Genomic DNA, 20,968 nt, shown 5'->3' on the forward strand with positions numbered 1-20,968 from the left:
TACGCTTTGAGTAATACCGCTCTGAGAGGGAAATGCTTGTAATGTTTCCTAAGTAAGATAGAAGTTATAGGACTGTTATAAGAAAGATTATATAAGTGCCGGGTGTGGTGGTACATGCCTGTAATCCCAACACTTGGGAGGCAGAGGCAGGCAGATTTCTGAGTTAGAGGCCAGCCTGGTCTACAGAGTGAGTTCCAGGACAGCCAGGGCTACAAAGAGAAACCCTGTCTCAAAAAAACAAAACAAAAAGCAAAACAACAAAAAACAAAAAACAAGAAAGATTATCTGTCTGTTGGTCTGTCTGTCTGTCTGTCAATCTTTTATCTATCAATAATCTATCATCAATCAATCTATCATCTATCTTTTTATCTACCACCTATATATCCATCTATCCATCTATCCATCTATCCATCTATCTATCCATCTATCCATCTATTTATCTATCTATCTATCTATCTATCTATCTATCTATCTATCTATCTATCTATCTATCTATCAATCTACACTACCTAAACACATACGGACATATACACATAGATCTACACACACTGAGAATGAATACTTCAATTTCTATTTGTGGTGGAAGGTTTGTTTTTCAAGATTTATGTATTTTATGGGTATATTGAGTATCTGCATGTGTGTCATCTCACTGACCCTGATAGTCGTCATTCCCGTAGTCCATGGTGTTTGAAATCACAGTAAGGCAGATTATAGCTCTGTTTGGTACAGGCTAGACTTGGTCTCATGGAGGCATTAGGGTATATGAAGTGCTGATCTGAATGTTATTGTATAGATGAATCTGGGTGTGACTAGCACAATAGTATTCACTACTGTGACAACAGAGTGAGCACTCACTGGCTGTCAGCTGTAGGCGTTTTCTTCTTCATTTGCCCATTTCGTCTCCAGAGCTGTGGGGCCTGGCAGTATTGTAACTAGTGTGGCAACATTGTTACTTTGCCTGGCCACATTGTTACTCCATGTGGGTTTCCTTTCCAGGGCATGGTTAAATAACAAGGTGCAAGTCTAGAGCCCAGCAGAGGGCAGTGCTGGTCCACAAATGGAGGAAGACAGGGATCCCAGGTAAATCTGGCTGGCATTTTGTTTTGCAGGCATCAGCCAGAGCAACATTCTCCATGTGCTATCTTTAGACACTTACCTCAGTGTTCCTGGGGTGGGGAGCTCTGTCTCCAGTCATCCTGCCTTTGACTGAATGGACTGATGATGTACTCAAAATACTTGTCATTGAAGAGCAACAGAGACAATGTTTCCCCTTCTAAAGCATTCAGAGTATGAGATAGTTTTTAAATATGGGCGCTTGTTTCTTGCCCTCTATTGTTACACTAGTTTGGGTGAGGTGCCCTGTTGAGCTCAGCTCCCCTGGTACAAACTTGATATTTCATCTCAAATCTGAAGGAAGTTCCTTATAGCCACCTGCGGCTACATATGAACAGTTTGGGTTTCCTGAAAGGAGAGCTGAGGATAGGAAACAGGGTGACATGGGAAACACAGGTAGCTGAGACTGGATTTTTTTCTCAAGACTCAAATTTTATTTGGGGGGGGTCTCACAATTTTAGGTTTTGGGGCAAGACTCTCCTCCCAAAGTTGAAAGTCTGCTCTGTGGGTGTTGGCTGCACTGTTCCACACTGCTCAGTGGGTAGCCTGCTTGATTCTGTAAACTGTAAGTCTGGCAGACAAAAGGACTTCATCTTGATTCCAGTGCTCTGTCCCAGGGTAGCATCAGGTCTTAACTAGTGGGCTCTCAGGTATTCACAGGAAGCTCTAGGTTCTTTGGAGAACAATGGGCCAGAACTTCAAAGGTTGAGAAATAGTAGCTAGTCCCAGGTTGGAAAATTCCACTCAAAGGCTGGGGGAGGGCACAATTCCTCCCTTTTTTTAAATTTGAAGATGAGGAGGTAGCAAACAAGTGGATAAACATCCGTCAAAAGACAGTGGACCTCAACCAGGAAGGGGAAACAGGGACTTTGATTCCTCTTAAGTATTTTATAGTGTCTTTTGTGGATGAGAGGTTTTAGGCTTCCTTGTTATTTTGAGGACTGCCTCTGGACACCAACCTCTATGCAATCAGGTGTGCTTCCAGCGGACTCAGAGACAGAAAACATGGTCCTCCCCCTGCAGTGCTTGGCCTTGCACCTCTCCCTGGTGCCCATGTCAGATTGTAAGCAGATCTGAGTTCTATGTGGCTCCATGAAGGAGACCCACTTGTGTAAGCAAAGGCCCTGTAAGTGTCTTTGACTGACTGGCCCTTACAGCACACCTTTCTACATAGTGATGAAAATTGTCCTGGTGAGCTGCTGAGTTGTGTCTGAAAGAAACCACTCAATCTGTTTGAAACACAAAATAAGAGATTAAGAGGGAAACTGCTTTGATTTGTCTCAGGAAGGCCCAAGGTATTCAATTCAGTTGCAAATTAGCAGCTCTCAGAAACAAAGGCTAACCTCTAGAGTGGAAGAGGTAGCTTTGAGAATCAACAGAGACTGTCCTTTTTTTTTTTTTTTTTTTTTTTAGGTAAGCACCAGATAAGCCGGCTGATAAAGATTATTAGCCATTTTTTTGCCCCTCCCCTGTTAGCCATTTTTATAATAGGAATCTGCAATATTGGATTTATTTCTAGACCATTCCATGATTGAGTAAACTGATCACATTAAAGGAAAGAGGAGAGTTATTATAACAACTCCTTTAGATTAATCTTTCTAAGTTAGGTTAACAGTCTCTAATTTCTCTGTCCCATGAGTTCTAGAAGCTTGAAGCAAGGCAGTTTATCTAATCTGGGACATTTGACAATTAAAGGAGGTCAAGAACATATACCCAATATAGCTTTTCTGTTACCCTTGTCTGGGCACTGAGCAAGCCCATAGTCAGCATTATCTTCAGCACCACAGCAATCATTCTGGCAGCTAGCATGCTTCTGCAGCATTCTGTGGAAAAAACCTAGACATGCCTTCTTCCCCAGTATTAAGTCAGGATCATGTCATATGCCAGTAAGTGAATTCTTCCATCTCACCTAGGCGTCACGATGCTTAGTTATAGGATGCTACTATAGACACTCAGCAACGAGTTCCTTGGCATCCAAATTTTAATTTTTTTTTAAAATATACAAGCATAATTTAAATAATATGCACGGGGATATAATTCCCCTCTTTTTAAAGAAGATATTGTTTTAAAATTTCCATATTACCTTGTCCTTGAGGATAATAAAGAATTAAATTGTCAAAGACATCTCAAATGTTTGATGACTTTTGTTTATTAAATAGCCAGTTCCATTGTCTGTTTTAATTTAAGTTGAAACACTAAGCATAGCCAATAATATAGGCAATAACTATGTAAGTATAGAAAATAAACATAGCATTTTTAGTTGCTTTTCCTGTTAAAGCAGTTGCAACTAGAAAGCCTAAAAAATGTGTCATTAGTCACATGTACATATTTTTATTTTCTAAAATTAGAAATATGAGTATCATTTATCTGTAATAATTAATTTAGTCCTCTAGAATTAACACCATTATGTGGTACAGGTAGAAACTAAGGACACCAAGAACAAGTCTTTGTAATTTGATGTGTACATTTTCTAAAAATATAAAATTATTTCAAGCCATTATTATTTTGATGATGTAAAGAATATGATTGTATGGCTAATTTTTCCTATGTAAGGCCTATAGTCTGTCTGGGATATAAATCTCTTGTGACCTTACCTCAAAGGGTCTTGTCCTGGCAATCGAGAATGAGCTCTTTTTTTAAAAATTTATTAATTTATTATATAAAGTATACTGTAACTTCTTCAGACACAGCAGAAGAGGGTGTCAGATCTCATTACAGGTAGTTGTGAGCCACCATGTGGTTTCAGGGAATGGACTCTTATATTTTTGGTTGTGAGGCTAGCCTTTAATGGCTGAGCCATCTCTCCAGTCCCTGGATCAGCTCTCAAATGTCCAGAGGACAGTCATTTAAAGAACATATCTTTTCTTAACTTGAATTGTACTTGTATAAATAATTGTAAAGCCGGGTGGTAGAGGTGCACGCCTGTAATCCCAGCACTCTGGGAGGCAGAGACAGGCAGATTTCTGAGTTCGAGGCCAGCCTGGCCTACAGAGTGAGCTCCAGGACAGCCAGAGCTATAGAGAGAAACCCTTTTTCGAAAAAACCAAATCCAAAAAACCAAAAAAAAAAAAAAAAAAATTATAAAATTTAAGAATTAGCAGAATACAGCTGGGCAGGTAGTGCACACCTTTAATCCAGCACTTGGGAGGCAGAGGCAGGCAGATTTCTGAGTTTGAGGCCAGCCTGGTGTGCAGAGTGAGTTCCAGGACAGCCAAGGATACACAGAGTAACCCTGTCTTGAAAACCAAAAAAAAAAAAAAAAAAGAATTAGCAGAATTAAAAAAGGAACAATTTTAAGCAATTGTAAGCTATGAGCTATAGATATATTTATTATGAATATACAATTAAAAGCTTGATTTTTAACATTTTTAAAAATAGCAGCTACAGCATCCAATTCAATTATCTGTGCTTAAGCAAGGGGGAAACGCAAAAGAATAATCATGTGATCCAATTATATGAACTTTACTCCCATAGTAGATGTATTTTTTATGGGATGCATGTATAGAAATATAAAACCATGTATGGAAGCAAATTTTAACAAATTATCTTTTGGATAACAATTATCAATTTTGCCTAAAAAGGCTTGCCATGTATTAGATTAACTATCAATAATAATCAATTTGATTGCTGTTTGAAACAAGGAACAAATGTTTCATCAGGCTCATAAGACATTACTTTTAAAATATTTTTATGATTTTTATCTTGCAACACTTTATTATCACACCAAATCTTTATTGGAGGATGTTAAAACTTTATTTGGAGACATTTTACATTAATGTTTTCTTTGTCAAGGAATGGCAGTGAACAGATAACATAAACTATTTACAAATGCTTACAGTAGTTTCCTCCAAGTAGTTTCTCATCCACCTTGAGAACATCAGAGGCTTAAATCCTCCTGTAGCAAGCTTAAAGCAATGTCTTAGCCAATTCATTTATCCTAACAACTTTTCAAAATCTTTCACTTAAAAATTTTAAAAAGCCCATTGTTAAGAACAAAGGCCTGCAATAAAATTCTATGAACAATATACACTGAAAGATTTAAGATCCTAGCTTCTTGTTTTGAAGCAGAGACAAAACATTTTTTCTCACATAAGGTAAGGCTATTTAGCCATTTCTTTTCTTTTTTTCTTTTTCTTTTCCTTTTTTTTTTTGGATTAGGTTTTTTTGAGACAGGGTTTCTCTGTATAGCTCTGGCTGTCCTGGAACTCACTCTGTAGACCACACTGACTGCGAACTCAGAAATTTGCCTGCCTCTGCCTCCCAGAATATTAGCCATTTCTTGAGGAAAGACTTTTTAATGACATTGTTTTATTGGTTTTTTAGAGTTAGCTTATGCTCTTTTAAAGTTAGAAGCAAATGCTTTTACACTTATCATGATCCACAAAGCAAAAAAACAAAAAAAAAAAAACAAAAAAAAACCACCCTTTAAATCTATCATAATTTTGTATGGAGTAGGCCAAATTTTAATGCCTTCATAAGTTCTACATAGCCTTATTAATCTTTCACAGATCTTAAATTTGAACTGTATTTTGAACCACTCCTGGGTGAATCTGTTAAGAATGTTGCTTTGGCCAGAAACTCTCTAGGTGAGGCCTGTAAGACTAAAGAAGCATCTCACAAGCTTCCACTGAGGCAGCTCTGAGCTTTGCATTAACTCAAATGTAAATATCTTCTGATATTTACAGATATTAGAGTCTGATATTAGAGTCTCTTGTCTCTCAGGCCAGACCCACACCCACTGGTCCTGCATGACAGCAGCCTGCAACCAGACCCCCATTGTATGAGGGTCAAATAATAAGAGGGACCTGTTATTTCAGAATTTCAGAAAAATTCTACTAGCTGTTTCTAGCTCCTTCTCTCAAAGGAGCCTGTTTGATACCAAATAAATTCCCACTGAGATCTCCTTTTCAATCCTGGGGGCTTAAATTTTGTTTTTACCACTGTAGCTAATAAACCTGTGAAGAAGTCGCAACAGGCCCATACTGGCCACAGCTGTTTTTAACCTTTATTACTCTTGAAATCATCTTAATTACAAAATATGTTAAGAATTGTGAGCCTTCAGACTGCAAATTGCAGTCAATGGTACACTGGCAATTTTTATTGTAATTTTTAACTTTCTCTTGCAATATTAAAGCATAACTATAATTTTGGAAAGCAAAACCCAGTTTTAAACAATCTATTATCCTTAAAATTAATGGCAAATGCATTACTTTCACACTGCAAAGTTGGTCAATTCTTATGTTTGAATGTATGACAGTGTAACTTTTGTTTTTAAATCACTAAGGAAATAATAATGAAATTATTTTATTGGATTTTTAAAGTTAGCTTATGTTTTTTTTTTAAGTTAGAAGCAAATGTTTTTATAATTATCAGGATCACAACTCTTTAAATCTATAATAATCTTGTATATAGGAGGCAGGCCAAATTTTAATGCCTTCATAATTTCTATATAGCCTAATTAATCTTTCATTAGATCTAAGTTTAAACGGTATTTTGAACCACATCTATACGAATCTGTTAAAAAGGTTTTCTTGGCCAGAAACTCTCCAGGTGAGGCCTGCAGGATAAGGCCAGACCTACACCCACCAGTCCTGCATGGAGTAGCCTGTCACCAGACCCCATCGTATGAAGGTCAAGTAACAAAAGGAACCTGTCATATTAAAGCATAACTACAATTTTTAAAAGCAAAACCCAGCTTTCAACAATCCTTTCTTCTTAAAATTAATGGCAAACACATTATTTTCATATTGCAAAGTTTATCAGCTTGTATGTTTGAATGTATGACAGCGTAACTTATTGAAGAGACATTATTTGAAATCTTATTTCTTATAAGTCTGACTTTTAGGATAAGAACCACATAAACCATTATACCAATTTAGAAATATCTTAGAGGCTTGTTTTTCTTGGGTTGTGTCATAACACATGTTGCTTAAGATAACTCTAACCCTGAATTATTAATTTTAAACTTACCCTTGTTATCATTATACCTTTTAAATTGTGTATAATAACTCATGAGTTAATAGTCTATAGTCAAGACATGTAAAACATTTATACCTTTAAGATCAATTAGAAATAAAAATGAAGCGATCATACAAATCTCATAAATTTAAACCAAACAAAATTTTTGTTTTTCTTTTCAGCTGTAATTTCAAGGGAATAAAGCACTTTGAACCCAATCTTAACCTTGTAGAAAATTTTTCTAGGAGAAGTATTTATTAGTCCTCTTGTCCCAGGGCTGCTGGCCCTTTAAGAAGCGGCTTTTTTCCAGCTGTGTTTGACTCTTAGTTAAGAATGTGAAGCACCTTAAATCAACTTCCACCAGTGTAAACTGCAACTGGCAGGCCTGCTAGCAGATAACATTTTTTTTTTTTTACCATTTTTTTTTCTTTTTAACATAAGACATAAAAACAACAGTCATTCACCCAATCAAAACAATAGACAAACATAAATTGACACACATATGGACAGGTTTTGGTTATGTACCCAATAATTGGTTAGTGGGGAGGCGGGAGGTCTTCCAAGGATTGGGAAATACAGCATTGTAGAGATAGGAGGGTGGGATGGGTGGGGGATGGGAGGGCAGGGTAAAGGAGGAGACATGAGGGACACTGAAAGGTAAAGCCACATGGAAACCTACTACTGTAGAAGCATTTTGAAAATATAAATATGTGAAAGGAATTTACACGGCATTGCCGAATGACAATGGAGACAATGCCTCGACTAGATGACAATGCCATCAAGGGAAACCACTGGTGCCAGGAATGGTCTCAGAGCCTGTGGGGAGTGAATGGGAGTTTTGATGATTGTTTCCTGTGGCTTAGCAAAGAAAGCCTAGGAAAGGGGTAAAATGGCCACATTCTGGGGACAAATGGATGCCTCCAAGGGTTGAAAGGGAAGGAGATGTTAAAACATTACAAAGGAAATCCAGCTAATCCCAAAACGTTAGTGCCAGTTTTTAAAAGATTTATTTTTATTTCATTGTATGAGTGTTTGCTTGCGTTTATCTCAGTGTGTCATATGCATGCAGTGCCCAAGGAGTCTAGAAGAAGGCGTCATGTCTCTTGGAACTGGAGTAACAGCTGGTTGTGATCCTCCACGTGGGTGCTGGGAATCTAACCTAGGTCCTCTGGAAGAGCAGCCAGTGCTTTAGCCACTGAGCCATCGCTCCAGTCCTACTCGTAAGAGTTTTATATATAAAACTCCTAAGGTCCACTTAACGTGTTTTGCCTCATCTCTGACTCATAGCCTCGGGCTGTCTTTATGTGTCAATCCTGGAGTGTCATGGGGTGTGGGGTCCCAGTGAGAAGGGGCAAGAAGGCAAGTTGTATCTGTACCTATCAGGCAGGGGACAGAGCTTCTAGTCATCTGTGCTTGGCGGGAGGTGCTCTCTGCCCAGGACATTGGGGCAGTCATGATTCTGTAGTTACGATGGCTTCTTAGAGCACAGTGTCCTGCATGCGCTGAGCTCAGGTCATTCCTTCATGCATCCATGCATGTGCTAAACATGTGCATGCAAAATATGCCCACGTATGTTGCCGTGTGACCATGTGCTTCTGCTTGTTTCTTTCAGATGAGATTCTGTGGCAGGTGCTTTCTAACAATTCAAACTATTTATTGAAAGATGCAAGGACAACTGCTGAGCCGCTCATATGGACAGACTCGTACGAAAGCAAGTATATCGCCACTGGATTGACATTGGCGTGTTCATTTATTCATTTTAGATTTAGTTATTATTATATGTAAGTACACAGTAGCTGTCTTCAGATGCATCAGAAGAGGACATCAGATCCCATTACAGATGGTTGTGAGCCACCATGTAGTTGCTGGGATTTGTACTCAGGACCTTCCGAAGAGCAGTCAATGCTCTTCACCACTGAGCCATCTCTCCAGCCCCATCGATGTGTTTTTATAGGCTGTGTTGTATTGGGTTTTCTATCCTGTGACCTGAACGTTCTGGAAAAAAGCTACTGATGGGTTACTGCCAAAGTGAAAACTGAAGAAAGTGTCTAAACCCCTTGCTGTAATTTCTATCAACTATGGAGTCTGTGGTTTGCAGGTTTGGGGTCAGGCATGTTCTGACATTCTGGATGCTGCTCAGTGGGAAGTAACACATTTGCTAGTAGAGTTTGGGTTCCTGGTAACATTAATAACTCAATCAACCCTGAGTAACATTAATAACATCCATTAAACACACGTTATAATTAATAACATTAAACATGTACCTGAATAATTTGAGAGAGAAAATATGGTTTTGTATCCTTCCTTGACTGCATACTGAGATTGAGGTTGGCCTAGGCCACATGAGATCTTGTCTCCAAAAACAAGAGAAAGATCTGGAGAGATGGTCTGTGGTAAGCTCACTTGCTATTCTTCAGAAGTCCTGAGTTCAGTTCCCACATCCCACACCAGGCAGCTCATTACCACAATAGTAACTTTTAGTTCCTGGGGATCTGACATCCTCCTCTGGCCTCCACTGACACCAAATAAATGTCATAACTTCACACACACACACACACACACACACACACACACACACAAATTAACTATTAAAAACCCCCAAACCAACCAACAGTAATACGAAGCCAAAACCCTGTCTTAGTATTCTCTGCTATGAGGAAACACCACAGCAACTCCTATAAAAGGAAACACTTAATTGAGCCTGGCTTACAGCTCAGAGGCTCAGTCTGTCATCACTATAGCAGGGAGCATGAAGTCACACAGGCAGACATGGTGCTGGAGAAGTAGCTGAGAGTTCTACATCTGGACCTGCAGGCAGCAGGCACAGAGGAGAGACACAGGCCTGGTTTGGGCTTTTGAAACCTCAGAGCCCACTCCCTGTGACACACTTCCTTCAACAAAGCCCCACCTCTAACCTAAACAGTACCACTCCCTGATGACCCAGCATTCAAATACATGAGTCTCTGGGGGTCTTCCCTACATCCCTAAAATACCCTTTAAAATCCTTCTCTTCTCTTCGTTTCTTGCCCTGGTGATCCTGGAATTTATTCTGGCTGTCCTCAAAGTCAGAGATTCCCCTGTTTCTGTCTCCTGAGCACTGGGATACAATGCGTGCTGTCCAGCTAAAATGAGTATTGAAGGATGATTAAGGATTCAGCAGAATGATGAAGTATGGGGAATATAGGGGTTAGGTGAGAATATAAGTGAGTTAGGTGAGTGTGGCTAGGCGGCGTGGGGGAAGGTGTCCAGGCGGGCCCTTGCCTGGGCACCTCTGCCTCTGAGGGACCACACACACACAGACATGGTATAGAATAGAGTTTATTCAGAATAGGGGATGGGAGTTAGTGGTAGAGAGAGAGAGGTAGAGAGAGAGAGAGAGAGAGAGAGAGAGAGAGAGAGAGAGAGGAGGGAGTGGAGGGAGGCCGGCCATGACCACGTGGAGGGGGGGGAAGAGCCCCAGGGGCAGAGAGGTGAGAGTATGTGGGAGAGAGGAGAGCAAAGAGGGAGAGGAGGAGCAAGTAGCCCCTCTTATAGTGGGCCAGATCTCTGGGGCGGGGCATACCTGGCTATTGCCAGGTAGGTGTGGGGTGGAGCTTACACAAAATCCCAACAAGTATTTCTAATATCCTTGACTTGGCTTCCTATAAATATCTCACCGATGCATTAAGTTTAACTGGGCATCTTTTCCATTGATAACTAGACAAGCCTTGAGTGAGGCCTGGAGACAAGAGCCTGCTAAGGAGTGGGTGAGGGTCAGAATGCCCACTTCCCTTGTTACCTGTGTTTGTGATGCCACATTCAAGAAAAGGTGATCAAATCTGACACATGGCTTTTCAGTAAACATTGTTATATACTATCAGCCATTTTATAATTGATGTGGCTCCCAGTTGTCTCAGCACCAGTTATTAGAAAGTCCATCTTAGCGACAGTGGTCTGAGGAGTCTCCTTTATGATGGACTAACTCCCTGCCCCCAACTTTGTGGCTCAGTCTGAGCGTCCTGTTCATCTCCTTCTGCAACATCACCACGCAGTTTTAATGGGAGGCTGAGATATTTTGTTTGCACATTCTTTGGGCCCCGTTCTTTTTATAGTTTCTGGTCCCACCTGTGGTTTTCTGCCTAGTGTGTATAATAGTTTTTCCATATGAGCTTAATTACCAACCTGTCTAACTTTATTAAAAACTTGTTTGTACTTTTCTCTGTCATTTTGGAAAAACCAGTGTGGAATCAACCCAGGCTAGAAATGGGGATATCATGGACTAATTTTCAAGCATGTCTTTGACTTTTTCAGTGTGTTCCCTGTTTATATATAGCTATATGTATGTCTATGTCATTGTCTGTCTGTCTAACTATCTATCTATTCTCTACCTACATACATACAGACATATATACATAGATCTACACATTGAGGATGAATGGTTCCATTTCTATTTGCTGTGGTAGGTTTGTTTTTCGAGGTTTATGTATTTTTATGGATATATTGAGTATCTGCACCTCTTCATATCATTGACCCTGATAGTAGTCATTCCTGTAATCCATGCTTCGAAATGACAGTAAGGCAGATCATAGCTCTTTTTGGTAAAGGCTAGACTCTGCTCCATGGAGGCATTAGGGTATATGGAGTGCTGATCTGAATGTTATTGTATAGATGGATCTGGGTGTGACTGGCACAATAGTATTCACTACTGTGCCAACAGAGTGAGCACTCACTGGCTGTCAGCTATTAGTGTTTTCTTCTGCATTTACCCATTTCGTCTCCAGAGTTGTGGGGCCTGGCAGTATTGTAACTAGTGTGGCAACATTGTTACTTTGCCTGGCCACATTGTTACTCCATGTGGGTTTCCCTTCCAGGGCATGGTTAAATAACATGGTGCAAATCTAGAGCCCAGCAGAGGGCAGTGCTGGTCCACAAATGGAGGAAGACAGGGATCCCAGGTAAATCTGGCTGGCCTTTTGTTTTGCAGGCATCAGCCAGAGCAACATTCTCCATGTGCTGCTATCTTTAGACACTTACCTCAGTGTCCCTGGGGTGGGGAGCTCTGTCTCCAATCATCCTGCCTTTGACTGAATGGACTGTTGATGTACTCAAAATATTTGTCACTGGACAGCAAAAGAGACAGTGTTTCCCCTTCTAAAGCATTCAGAGTATGAGATAGTTTTTAAATATGGGCCCTATTGTTACACTAGTGGGGACCAGGAGCCACGTTGGCCTCAGCTCTCCTGGTACAAACTTGATATTTCATCTCAAATCTTAAGCCTTCTTGATAGATTTTTCTAGAATATTTGCCCAGTGGCAAAGAAGACCTCACTTTAGTGCCACTTTGATAAGCAGATTGATATTTGTCTCCCTTACAGAGCCTTGACTCACACATGGCCACGATCTTAAGTACACACCGGCCTCTATTATTTTTTTTCCTCCCTCTCTCTTCCCGAAACTCAAGGTATAGAGTGGGCTGCCTACATTAGGTATGAAGCCAATTTCATGTTATTATTTTTGTATGGAAGGAATTACAGTTTGGTGCTGATTAACACCAAACTGCTTTTCACATTATAAACTGATTATTTGTGCTGGTGAGATAGCTGTGCTGGTCGAAGTGCTTGCTGCACAATAGAAGGATCTGAGTTCAGATCCCCAGTGCCCATGTAAGAAGCTGGGTACTGTGCCCTGCACCTGAAATCCAGTGCTAGGGAGGCAGAATGAGCATCCTTGAGGTCTGTTGGCTAGTCAATTTATGAATTCCAGTGAGAAACTATCTCAGAAATTAATGTGGCGATCTGGAGAGATGGTGTAGCAATTAAAAGTTCTCACCACTTGCAGAGAAACTGAGTTTGATTTTGAGTGCACACTGCAAAAATATATTTATTTTTTGAGTATAGCTGGTTTGTCTGTGTATGCCTGTGCACTGTGGGAGAGCCTGGGGCCTGAGGAGGCCAGAAAAGGGTATTGGATTTCTCCTGGGACTGGAGATACAGATGGCTGCTGGGAACTGAACGTGGCTCCTCTGGAAGAGCAGCCATTGCTCTCAGACACTGAGCCATCTCTCCAGCCCCACACCTTTAAAGGTTGTTTCAATTTGAAATTAACTTGTATTTTATGTACATGGGTGTTTTGCCTGTGTCCTAGCCTGTGCATGACATGCATGTCTGGTGCCCATGGAAGCCAGAAGAGGGTGTTAGATCCCCTGGAACCAGAATTACAAATGGTTGTGAGCTGCCATGTAGCTGCTGGGAACCAAACTCAGGTCCTCTGTAAGAATACCAAGTGATTCCCCCTGCTTCCCTTCTCCCTCTTGCTCTGGCCCTGCTTGCTCCAGCCTATAAGTTTTTTTTATTTGTTTCTTATTATGGATAGAGTGGTAGCTCACATGTGGTTACTGGATTTGAACTCATGACCTCTGAAGAGCAGTTAGTGTCCTTTGCTGCTGAGCCATCTCACCAACACTACCTCGTGCTCTTAACTGTTGAGCAATCTTTCTGGTATTTACCTTGAGAAAAATTAAATTATATCATTTATTTATTTGTGTGTGTGTGTGTGTGAGAGAGAGAGAGAGAGGGGGGGGGGATCCCAGCATCCACACAGAGCTCTCAGGAGCCCGTTCTTTCTTTGTATCATGTGGATGTTGGAGCTTGACCTCAGGTCATCAGCCTTGGGGGCAGGCAAGGTTTGGTGGATACAGGTGCCTGCTGGCAAGCCCCAGGGGTGCCCCTGCCTCTGTCTCCCAGAACACCAGGCTTACAAATATACTCCACCGTGCCTCACTTTTCTGTCCTGAGGGTCAAGCTTGGCTCCTTATGCTTCTGTCCCAAGCAAACTCCTTGGCTCAGCTTTTCTCCTCAGGCAGCAGTACAGTCTCTAGACAGGCCTCTGAAAGACAGGGCAATGCAGCCCTCGGGACTGCCACCATGTTAGTCACATCCGTCTCTGGTTGCTGATCCCTTTAATGAGTTGCCACATTCAAAGTCAACTGATTGCCAGGTATATCATGTTCCTAAGCTAACTTGGGAAATGAATGGATACCTTTCTTTTCTAAGAATGACAAGAACTTCAGGGATCTCTTACCACACACTTAATACCCTTCATCCCATGGAAAGGAGTTGTGTTTCCTCTGTGAATCTGCCTAAAGGTTCAGGAAGCTCATCCTCTAATTCCTCTCGCAGTCTCAGGTGTCTCCCATCTGGGGTTGGAGCCGCAGCCTGGCTTGAGGTTGTCTGGGGTGTGGAAGTCACTTTCTCACCCTGCCCATTTACTGTGTGGTACTTTTCCTTTCCAACATACACAGACCACGCAGATCTCCTCAGGGTTCCTACCCATGGGTTCCAGATTGTTCCACAGAACAGCTCAGATCACATATAATACTGTCTCTGGGTTCTTCCAACGCCTGCCAAAGACATCTCCTGGCCTCCCATTTCTCTGGACCAAATGCCCCTAGGTGTTTTGCCAGCCCTCTTATTCACACAGGTCACAGATAGTCGGTGGCAGAAGCCGTACTGCAAATACGGCTTCTCCTTTCCAAACCTGCTTCCTCTCTTCTAAGGGCATTATATAGTTTGGAGACACCAATAAATATCTTGGTGTGGTTCATTTTCTCGTTTTGTTTAGGTCTTTGTGGTTTGCACAAACATTCTGTGACCTGTAGGGCAAGCCATCGTATCGATATTTTATACTGATGGAGACAGAAACCAAGCTCAGAGAGGCTCAAGCCCAGGCTAATGGCCTGTGTCCCCGTGAGCAGCAGCACTGTCTGTGAGCCATGCATACTTTCAAGTCTCCTTAGATCTACAGAGTCAGAGACTCTCAAGTGGGACCCAGCAAGTGTGTTTAACAAGCCTTCCTCTTGAGAATCATTGTCTCAGCCATGAGCGAGCGAATGTGCTGGCTTATAAATAAAACCAAAATACTCATGTACTTTAGAACACCTAGACTTTTTGCCCAAATCCCCCTTCCCTCTTTCCTCGGACTCTGGAAGAAGCTACTTAAAAGGATAGGGCAAAAGCGTTTGCCACATAATATAAGGACCCAGGTTAGAATCCCCAGATCTCCGGGAAAGCTATGTGTGGGAGCATGTTGGTGCGAGCCAGTGCCGCAGGAGTGAGATATGCAATGAGGGGGTGGAATCCCTGGAGCCTCGAGGGCCAGCTTGCCTGGTATACACAGTGGCTGACAACAGAGAGACCCCATCTCAAACAATATGAAAGATGAAGGCTGCCCTCTGGCTTCCACACATGTGCTGTGACATGCACACACCCACGTGTGTACATGCCACACATGCATGCACACGTGCACACACACCACACAGGCTTCTTTATTATAAAAACAGAACTGGCCAATGAGCGTAGGTAAAACTGTTAAAGTTCGCTTCCCATCCCTATAATAAAATACCTGGAATGATCACCTTAGAGGATCCTGACTGACACCTTTAGAAAGTCTATGGCTGAGCCGGGCGGTGGTGGCGCACGCCTGTAATCCCAGCACTCTGAGAGGCAGAGGCAGAGGCAGGCAGATGTCTGAGTTTGAGGTCAGCCGGGTCTACAGAGTGAGTTCCAGGACAGCCAGGGCTATACAGAGAAACCCTGTCTCAGAAAAAAATAAAAGTCTATGGCCGCTCATGCTTCCATGTTTGGGGCCTGTAGGGTGGTAGAGCTACGTGGTAGGACTGTGTGAGGTCGAATATGCCTACCCCATGTCCGAGGGGAGAGAGGGAGAGGAAGTGGGGAGAGAGAGACTGAGACAGACAGACACAGAGAGACAGACACAGAGAGAGACAGACAGAGAGAGAGAGACAGAGGAGGAGGGGGAAGAGGAGAAGGAGGAAGAGGAGAAGGAAGAGGAGGAGGAAGAGGAGGAGGAAGAGGAGGAGGAGGAGGAGGAGGATAAGGAGGAGGAGGAGGAGGAGGAGGAGGAGGAGGAGGAAGGCTTCCAGAATCCTCTAGGGCACAGCCCCAATGAGCTAAAAATCTTCTATCGGCCCCACCCCTAAAGTTTCTGGTACCTTCTAAGAGCACCCCCTGATGGAAACTTTAGTATGTGGACCTTTGGGCAGAATCCAATCTAAACTTCTCTTGTCTTTTGTAGCTCATTTTGCTGAGAATGAAGAACCATCTCTATTTGACAGGGATGTGCGCCATCAATTGGCTGTTGGAGACAATGAAACACTCCAAGAAAACATTCGAGGTATCATCCTAAAAATATGATCTAAGTAAGAGTCTCAAGTATGGAAGGTTCCAGAATATGTCTTTTTTATTTTGTGGTATTTTAGCTGAATAGCGTCTGTGTACCTTTAATTCACCTGCAGAAATGTGTAGCTGGCTAGTGTGGCTCACATGCCTGTAGGCTGAGGCAGGAGGACCATGAGTTTGAGGCTAGCCTGGGCTACATAGTGAGACTGTCTAAAACGTGAAACGGAAGACAGACAATTCATAGGGTTTGCACATTATGAATTAAATAAATTTCAAAAAGTTGATCATCTTTTCTGAAGGATCTTCATATTTTCTCTAAATAGCCAGGGTCATTTAGAATGTGGGAATTCTGAGCTCCTGCTGGGTCCTGAGGCTGTCCTGGGTTAACCTAGTCTCCTGTGGGTCTGATTCTTCCTTCTTGCTCAGTAGACTGAGCTCACACTTGTTGAGAGTGGGGAGAGGCTGAGCCCATGCCAGTCCCATGCCCATCCCCCACCCCCAGTACAGCCGTCCCATCGCCCATGCTGGACCCACGCCCATCCTCCACTGCCCATGCTGGTTCCATGCCCACCACACCCCCCATACAGCAGTTCCATCTACCCTGTTATTGCTTTCTCACTTTCAGAAATTACTGGAGTTCAAACTTCCAGACCCTCATGGTAGAAAAAGAGAACTGACTCCCTGCAAATTGGCTACACACGTGTATGGCCGAGTGTATGCACACTCACATACACACATGAACACACAAATAAAATGTAATTCTAAACTTGCTAGCGCTGAATTATGGCAGCATAGACCTCAGGGACAGTCCCTCCTCTTCCTCTGGCCAGATTACAAATGGAATCACAGAGAGCCCCGCGTTCCTAAATACCATCTGGCATCTCCTTCCTTTGAGATCTAATCATGATTTTTTTTTCACTCCAAACCCATGCTCAGTGGCATTTCAAAGCCAGCCTTGTGATTTCTCAAAGTCCCCAGAGGGTTGCCAGAAGTCAGGGCCATCTCTGGCACCATCTATACTGGATGACAGTCTGGAATCTCTCAAACCACATTCTTGGTCAGATTTTCATCACTATGGTTATTGCCTGAGAGGAACAAATTCAAGGGTGTATCTTGGCTCCAGATTTCAAAGGTGCCAGCCTATGGGTCCATGGTGTCCCCCTTGTTCTGAGGCTCTGATGAGTCAGAAAACATGATGGGTAAGAGCCACAGACTACGTGCCCGCCAGGAAGCCAGGAAGCAGAAGGAAATGCCTCCCTTCCTTGGCTGGCTCACTCCCATTTATATTCTGTGTGGGCCTTTAGCCTTTTGGAGGGTGCCACCCAAATTCACACACACACACACACACACACACACACACACACACACACACACACACAGAGAGAGAGAGAGAGAGAGAGAGCACACTCGAGCACTCATTCTAATCTGTGTGTGTCTCCATTGAATCAAGATCACAATCAAGATGTCCAATCCCACCTACAGACACAGGGCAGACTGAATCTGCAGTAGGATTTCTGAAAGCTGGTGAGGTAGGAAGGAGGGGGTAGTAAAGAAAAGTTTTGGCCACTGCAGGTGAGTAGCTGTAACTCAAATACTTGGCCCTTTGCTGTCCAGTTTCCCATGCCGGAGACTTAATCCTACACTTCCTGCATGGTAAACAAGTGGCTCGCCATTCAACTACATCGTCAGCCCCACACCCGTGACTGAAGCCAGTGGCTCATGTGCTTCTGCTCAGATCAAGACCACCCACCAGGTTGTCCTGGTTGCGGGTCACCTGTCAGGGATGGGTTCAGGCCTCCTCTAGCTTCCTTCTTGTGTCTTCCTATGTAGGCGCCTCCAGGGACGGTCTGCCATGCAGTCAGCTACTGAGCTTCCTGCAGAAGAACATCACCTCTGCTACCGCCGCCACGGTGGCAATCCTCCTGACGATGGTGCTGGTGGTGTGCACGCTGGTCATCTGTATAAGGAAGAGACAGCCAAAGTGAGTGGCTCTTGGCATTGGTCCGCTAAGAATTCAGGAAGTTGGGTGGTGGAGAGATGGCTCAGGTTCCGCTCTGCACAGGTGGATCGGAACTGCCTTCAGCTCCAGCTCTGGGGAATCCAACGCCCTCTTCTGGCCTCCCAGGGCACTGCATGCTAGCAAAGCACACATACATCCACGTTAAAATACGTGGGTTTTTGTTGTTGTTGTTGTTGTTGTTTTGTTTTGTTTTGTTTTGTATTTAACCAAACAAACGACTCAGGGAGTTTGAAGCACAGTTGCTTCTTACAGATCCCAGACGTTATGTCTTGGCATCTCCAGCAGGCTTAGTAGAAGGTCCCAGGTGATGGGTTTCAGGCACTATCTGGTCCTTCTGGTACTTTAAAGCTCTGGAGTCCCTGGCTTGGCCTATGTTTACTTCTCAAGGCTACACAGATTAGCCAGGTTTCCCCACACCAAGAGGAAACTGGAGGGGAGACGGCAGAGCCTTCCGTTAGAAAACTGGAAACTAGGAATCTATCCCATTCCCCCCTCCCCTTGAAACATGTTTCCTCTGTGTAGATCTGGCTGTCCCAGAATTTACTTTGTAGACCAGGCTGGACTTGAACTCAGAGATCTACCTGCTTCTGCCTCTGAAATGCTGGGGCTAAAGGCGTGGGCCACCACACCTGGCTATAGAGGCTGGGGTTCTAGATGCAGACAAGCCAAAGTATGGCTATGAGAAGATGCAGAGGGAGAAGAAGATGCAGGGGGAGGAGGCTTGATGGGGGAGAGAGCAGGGCTGAATTCTCTCCGTGTAAACTGGTGTGCCTGTGCTGAATAGACTGTCTCCAGTACTGCCAAGCAGCTACTCTTCTGAGACTCGGTCATGATCCTTTAAGCAGTGTGTTAATGCCTAGCACAGCGGGAGCCTCAAGGGGCAAAGATGGGGGTGGGGGGAGAGGGTTAGGCACAGATGCAAACCTTAGGCAGACACTAGAAGCAAATAACTTGAAGGAATATGTTGCAAGGTATTTCCTATCCATTCACAGTGAGGCAGTGAGAGGCCAGTGATTGGCAGGGAGAGAGGAGGAGGAGCTAAGAGAAGTGAGGGGGGGGGCAGAGAGAGAGAGAGAGAGAGAGAGAGGCAGGCTGGGTGGACCAGTCAGCAGGAGCAGGGGAGGAGGGCGGATATCCAAATGGCTTCAGACATATTTCTGGTGTTTTGGAGAGGTTAGAAATATTGAGATAATGCTTTATCATTGTAAATTTATAACACATAAATATATTTGCTTAACTACTCAAGTTTAAGAGTCATGCTTTACCAGATACTTGGAAGGAGTGGGTGCTGGGCAGAAGCGTGGGATTCCCACCGTTTACAGAGTCTATGGTGGAGAGGAAACACAGCTGGCATGCTGTGAGGGCTAGCTGAAAGAGAGAGTCGCTCTGAACAGGACACGCCGGGACTTGGGGCAGAGGCCTGGCAGGGCGGTATCTCTTCATAATTATTACCCAGTACAAGAATGTACCATCACTTTCAAAATTATTAGCACCCCTCTGCCTCTTCTGAGACACACGTTCTTTTTTTTTTTTTTTAATTATTTCTTTATTTTATGTATGTGAAGACACTGTAGCTATCTTCAGACACACCAGAAGAGGGCATCAGATCCCATGACAGATGGTTGTGAGCCACCATGTGGTTGCTGGGAATCAAACTCAGGACCTCTAGAAGAGCAGTCAGTGCTCTTAACCACTGAGCCATCTCCCCAGCTCCATGAGACACACACACACATTCTTGATGGCTGAGGGAAAGCAGCCAGCTACAGGCCACCTCCTGTGGTGACGCTCATCTTGTACCTTTATTTTGGGTCTGGGGCTACAGTAGTTTAAGTTCTCTTGGGGAGCATATCACTACCTTCTCTAAGTGCCAAGGCCTTGGATGTGAAGTCCAAGTCGACTAACCAACAGCTACCTCATGTCCAGGTTACTCTTCTGAGACAGGCGTGGGACCCCTGAAACGAATGAGGAGCCAGGATTTAAGGCTTCCGAAATTAAGCTTGGCTCGCTTGACAACCCTGACCAGGGCCCATCCTCGGACCAGCTATTTTCTCTTGGAAAAGAACTGGTTAGGACAGACCTTCCCTTAGGTAACAGAATTCAAATCCATCAGAAACCGCAGCCTCCGTCCCCACCCAACAGGCAGACAGTGGCCTTCCTGTGTGTTTAGTGAGCGGTGTGGTTTGTTTTCTTCATTTTAGGTATCCTCCAGCGAACATGACGTACAATATTTTTATAATGAACGGGAAGTCTTTGTGGCAAAATTCCCAAGATAAGCACCTCAAAAAGTTCATGGGAAAGCAGAAGCACCTGAAGTACAATTCCCCCGTCTAAGCCGGTGGAAGGACCATCAAACTGCCACCCAGCCACTGCCGGAGGGTTCTTATGTGCTACCTGGACAGAAGTCAGGGGTAGGCAAGAAGCCCTTCTAAAGCGGGTCTCTAGAAACGTGGTGCGGGTTGGTGAAAGCAGTGGCAGGTGGCGCCCCCTAGCGGTAAGTCTCATGTACGCCTCTGGTGTTGGCATGCCCGGGGTTTGAGACCCCACACACCCTAAAGACTTGATAGCAGCATCTCTGCTTTTACTTCTCTTCTTCTTTCTGCTCTGTCACTGGGGAACTCTTCTGCTGTCCCTTCGGTTGTCAGTCCTGTCACCAGGATAACTTGGGGGTACTTGCCTCCCTTGGGGCAGCATTTGGGAGGTG

At 43.5% G+C, this 20,968-nt stretch overlaps 1 protein-coding gene across 1 annotated transcript in view; it reads left to right on the top strand.

Annotated features, from left to right (window-relative positions):
- C9H2orf92 (chromosome 9 C2orf92 homolog) overlaps window positions 1-20,645 on the top strand; it is a 49,535-nt gene extending 28,890 nt beyond the window's left edge. Inside the window, exons 6-8 of the mRNA XM_052193722.1 lie at window positions 16,144-16,242; window positions 18,078-18,228; window positions 20,466-20,645. Of these exons, the coding sequence (XP_052049682.1) occupies window positions 16,144-16,242; window positions 18,078-18,228; window positions 20,466-20,598 (383 nt within the window). The 3' untranslated portion in view covers window positions 20,599-20,645. The remainder of the gene's footprint in view (window positions 1-16,143; window positions 16,243-18,077; window positions 18,229-20,465) is intronic.
- The last annotated feature ends 323 nt before the right edge of the window (window positions 20,646-20,968 follow it).

Source organism: Apodemus sylvaticus, chromosome 9 (genome assembly GCF_947179515.1).
Source record: "Apodemus sylvaticus chromosome 9, mApoSyl1.1, whole genome shotgun sequence".
Taxonomy (NCBI): domain Eukaryota; kingdom Metazoa; phylum Chordata; class Mammalia; order Rodentia; family Muridae; genus Apodemus; species Apodemus sylvaticus.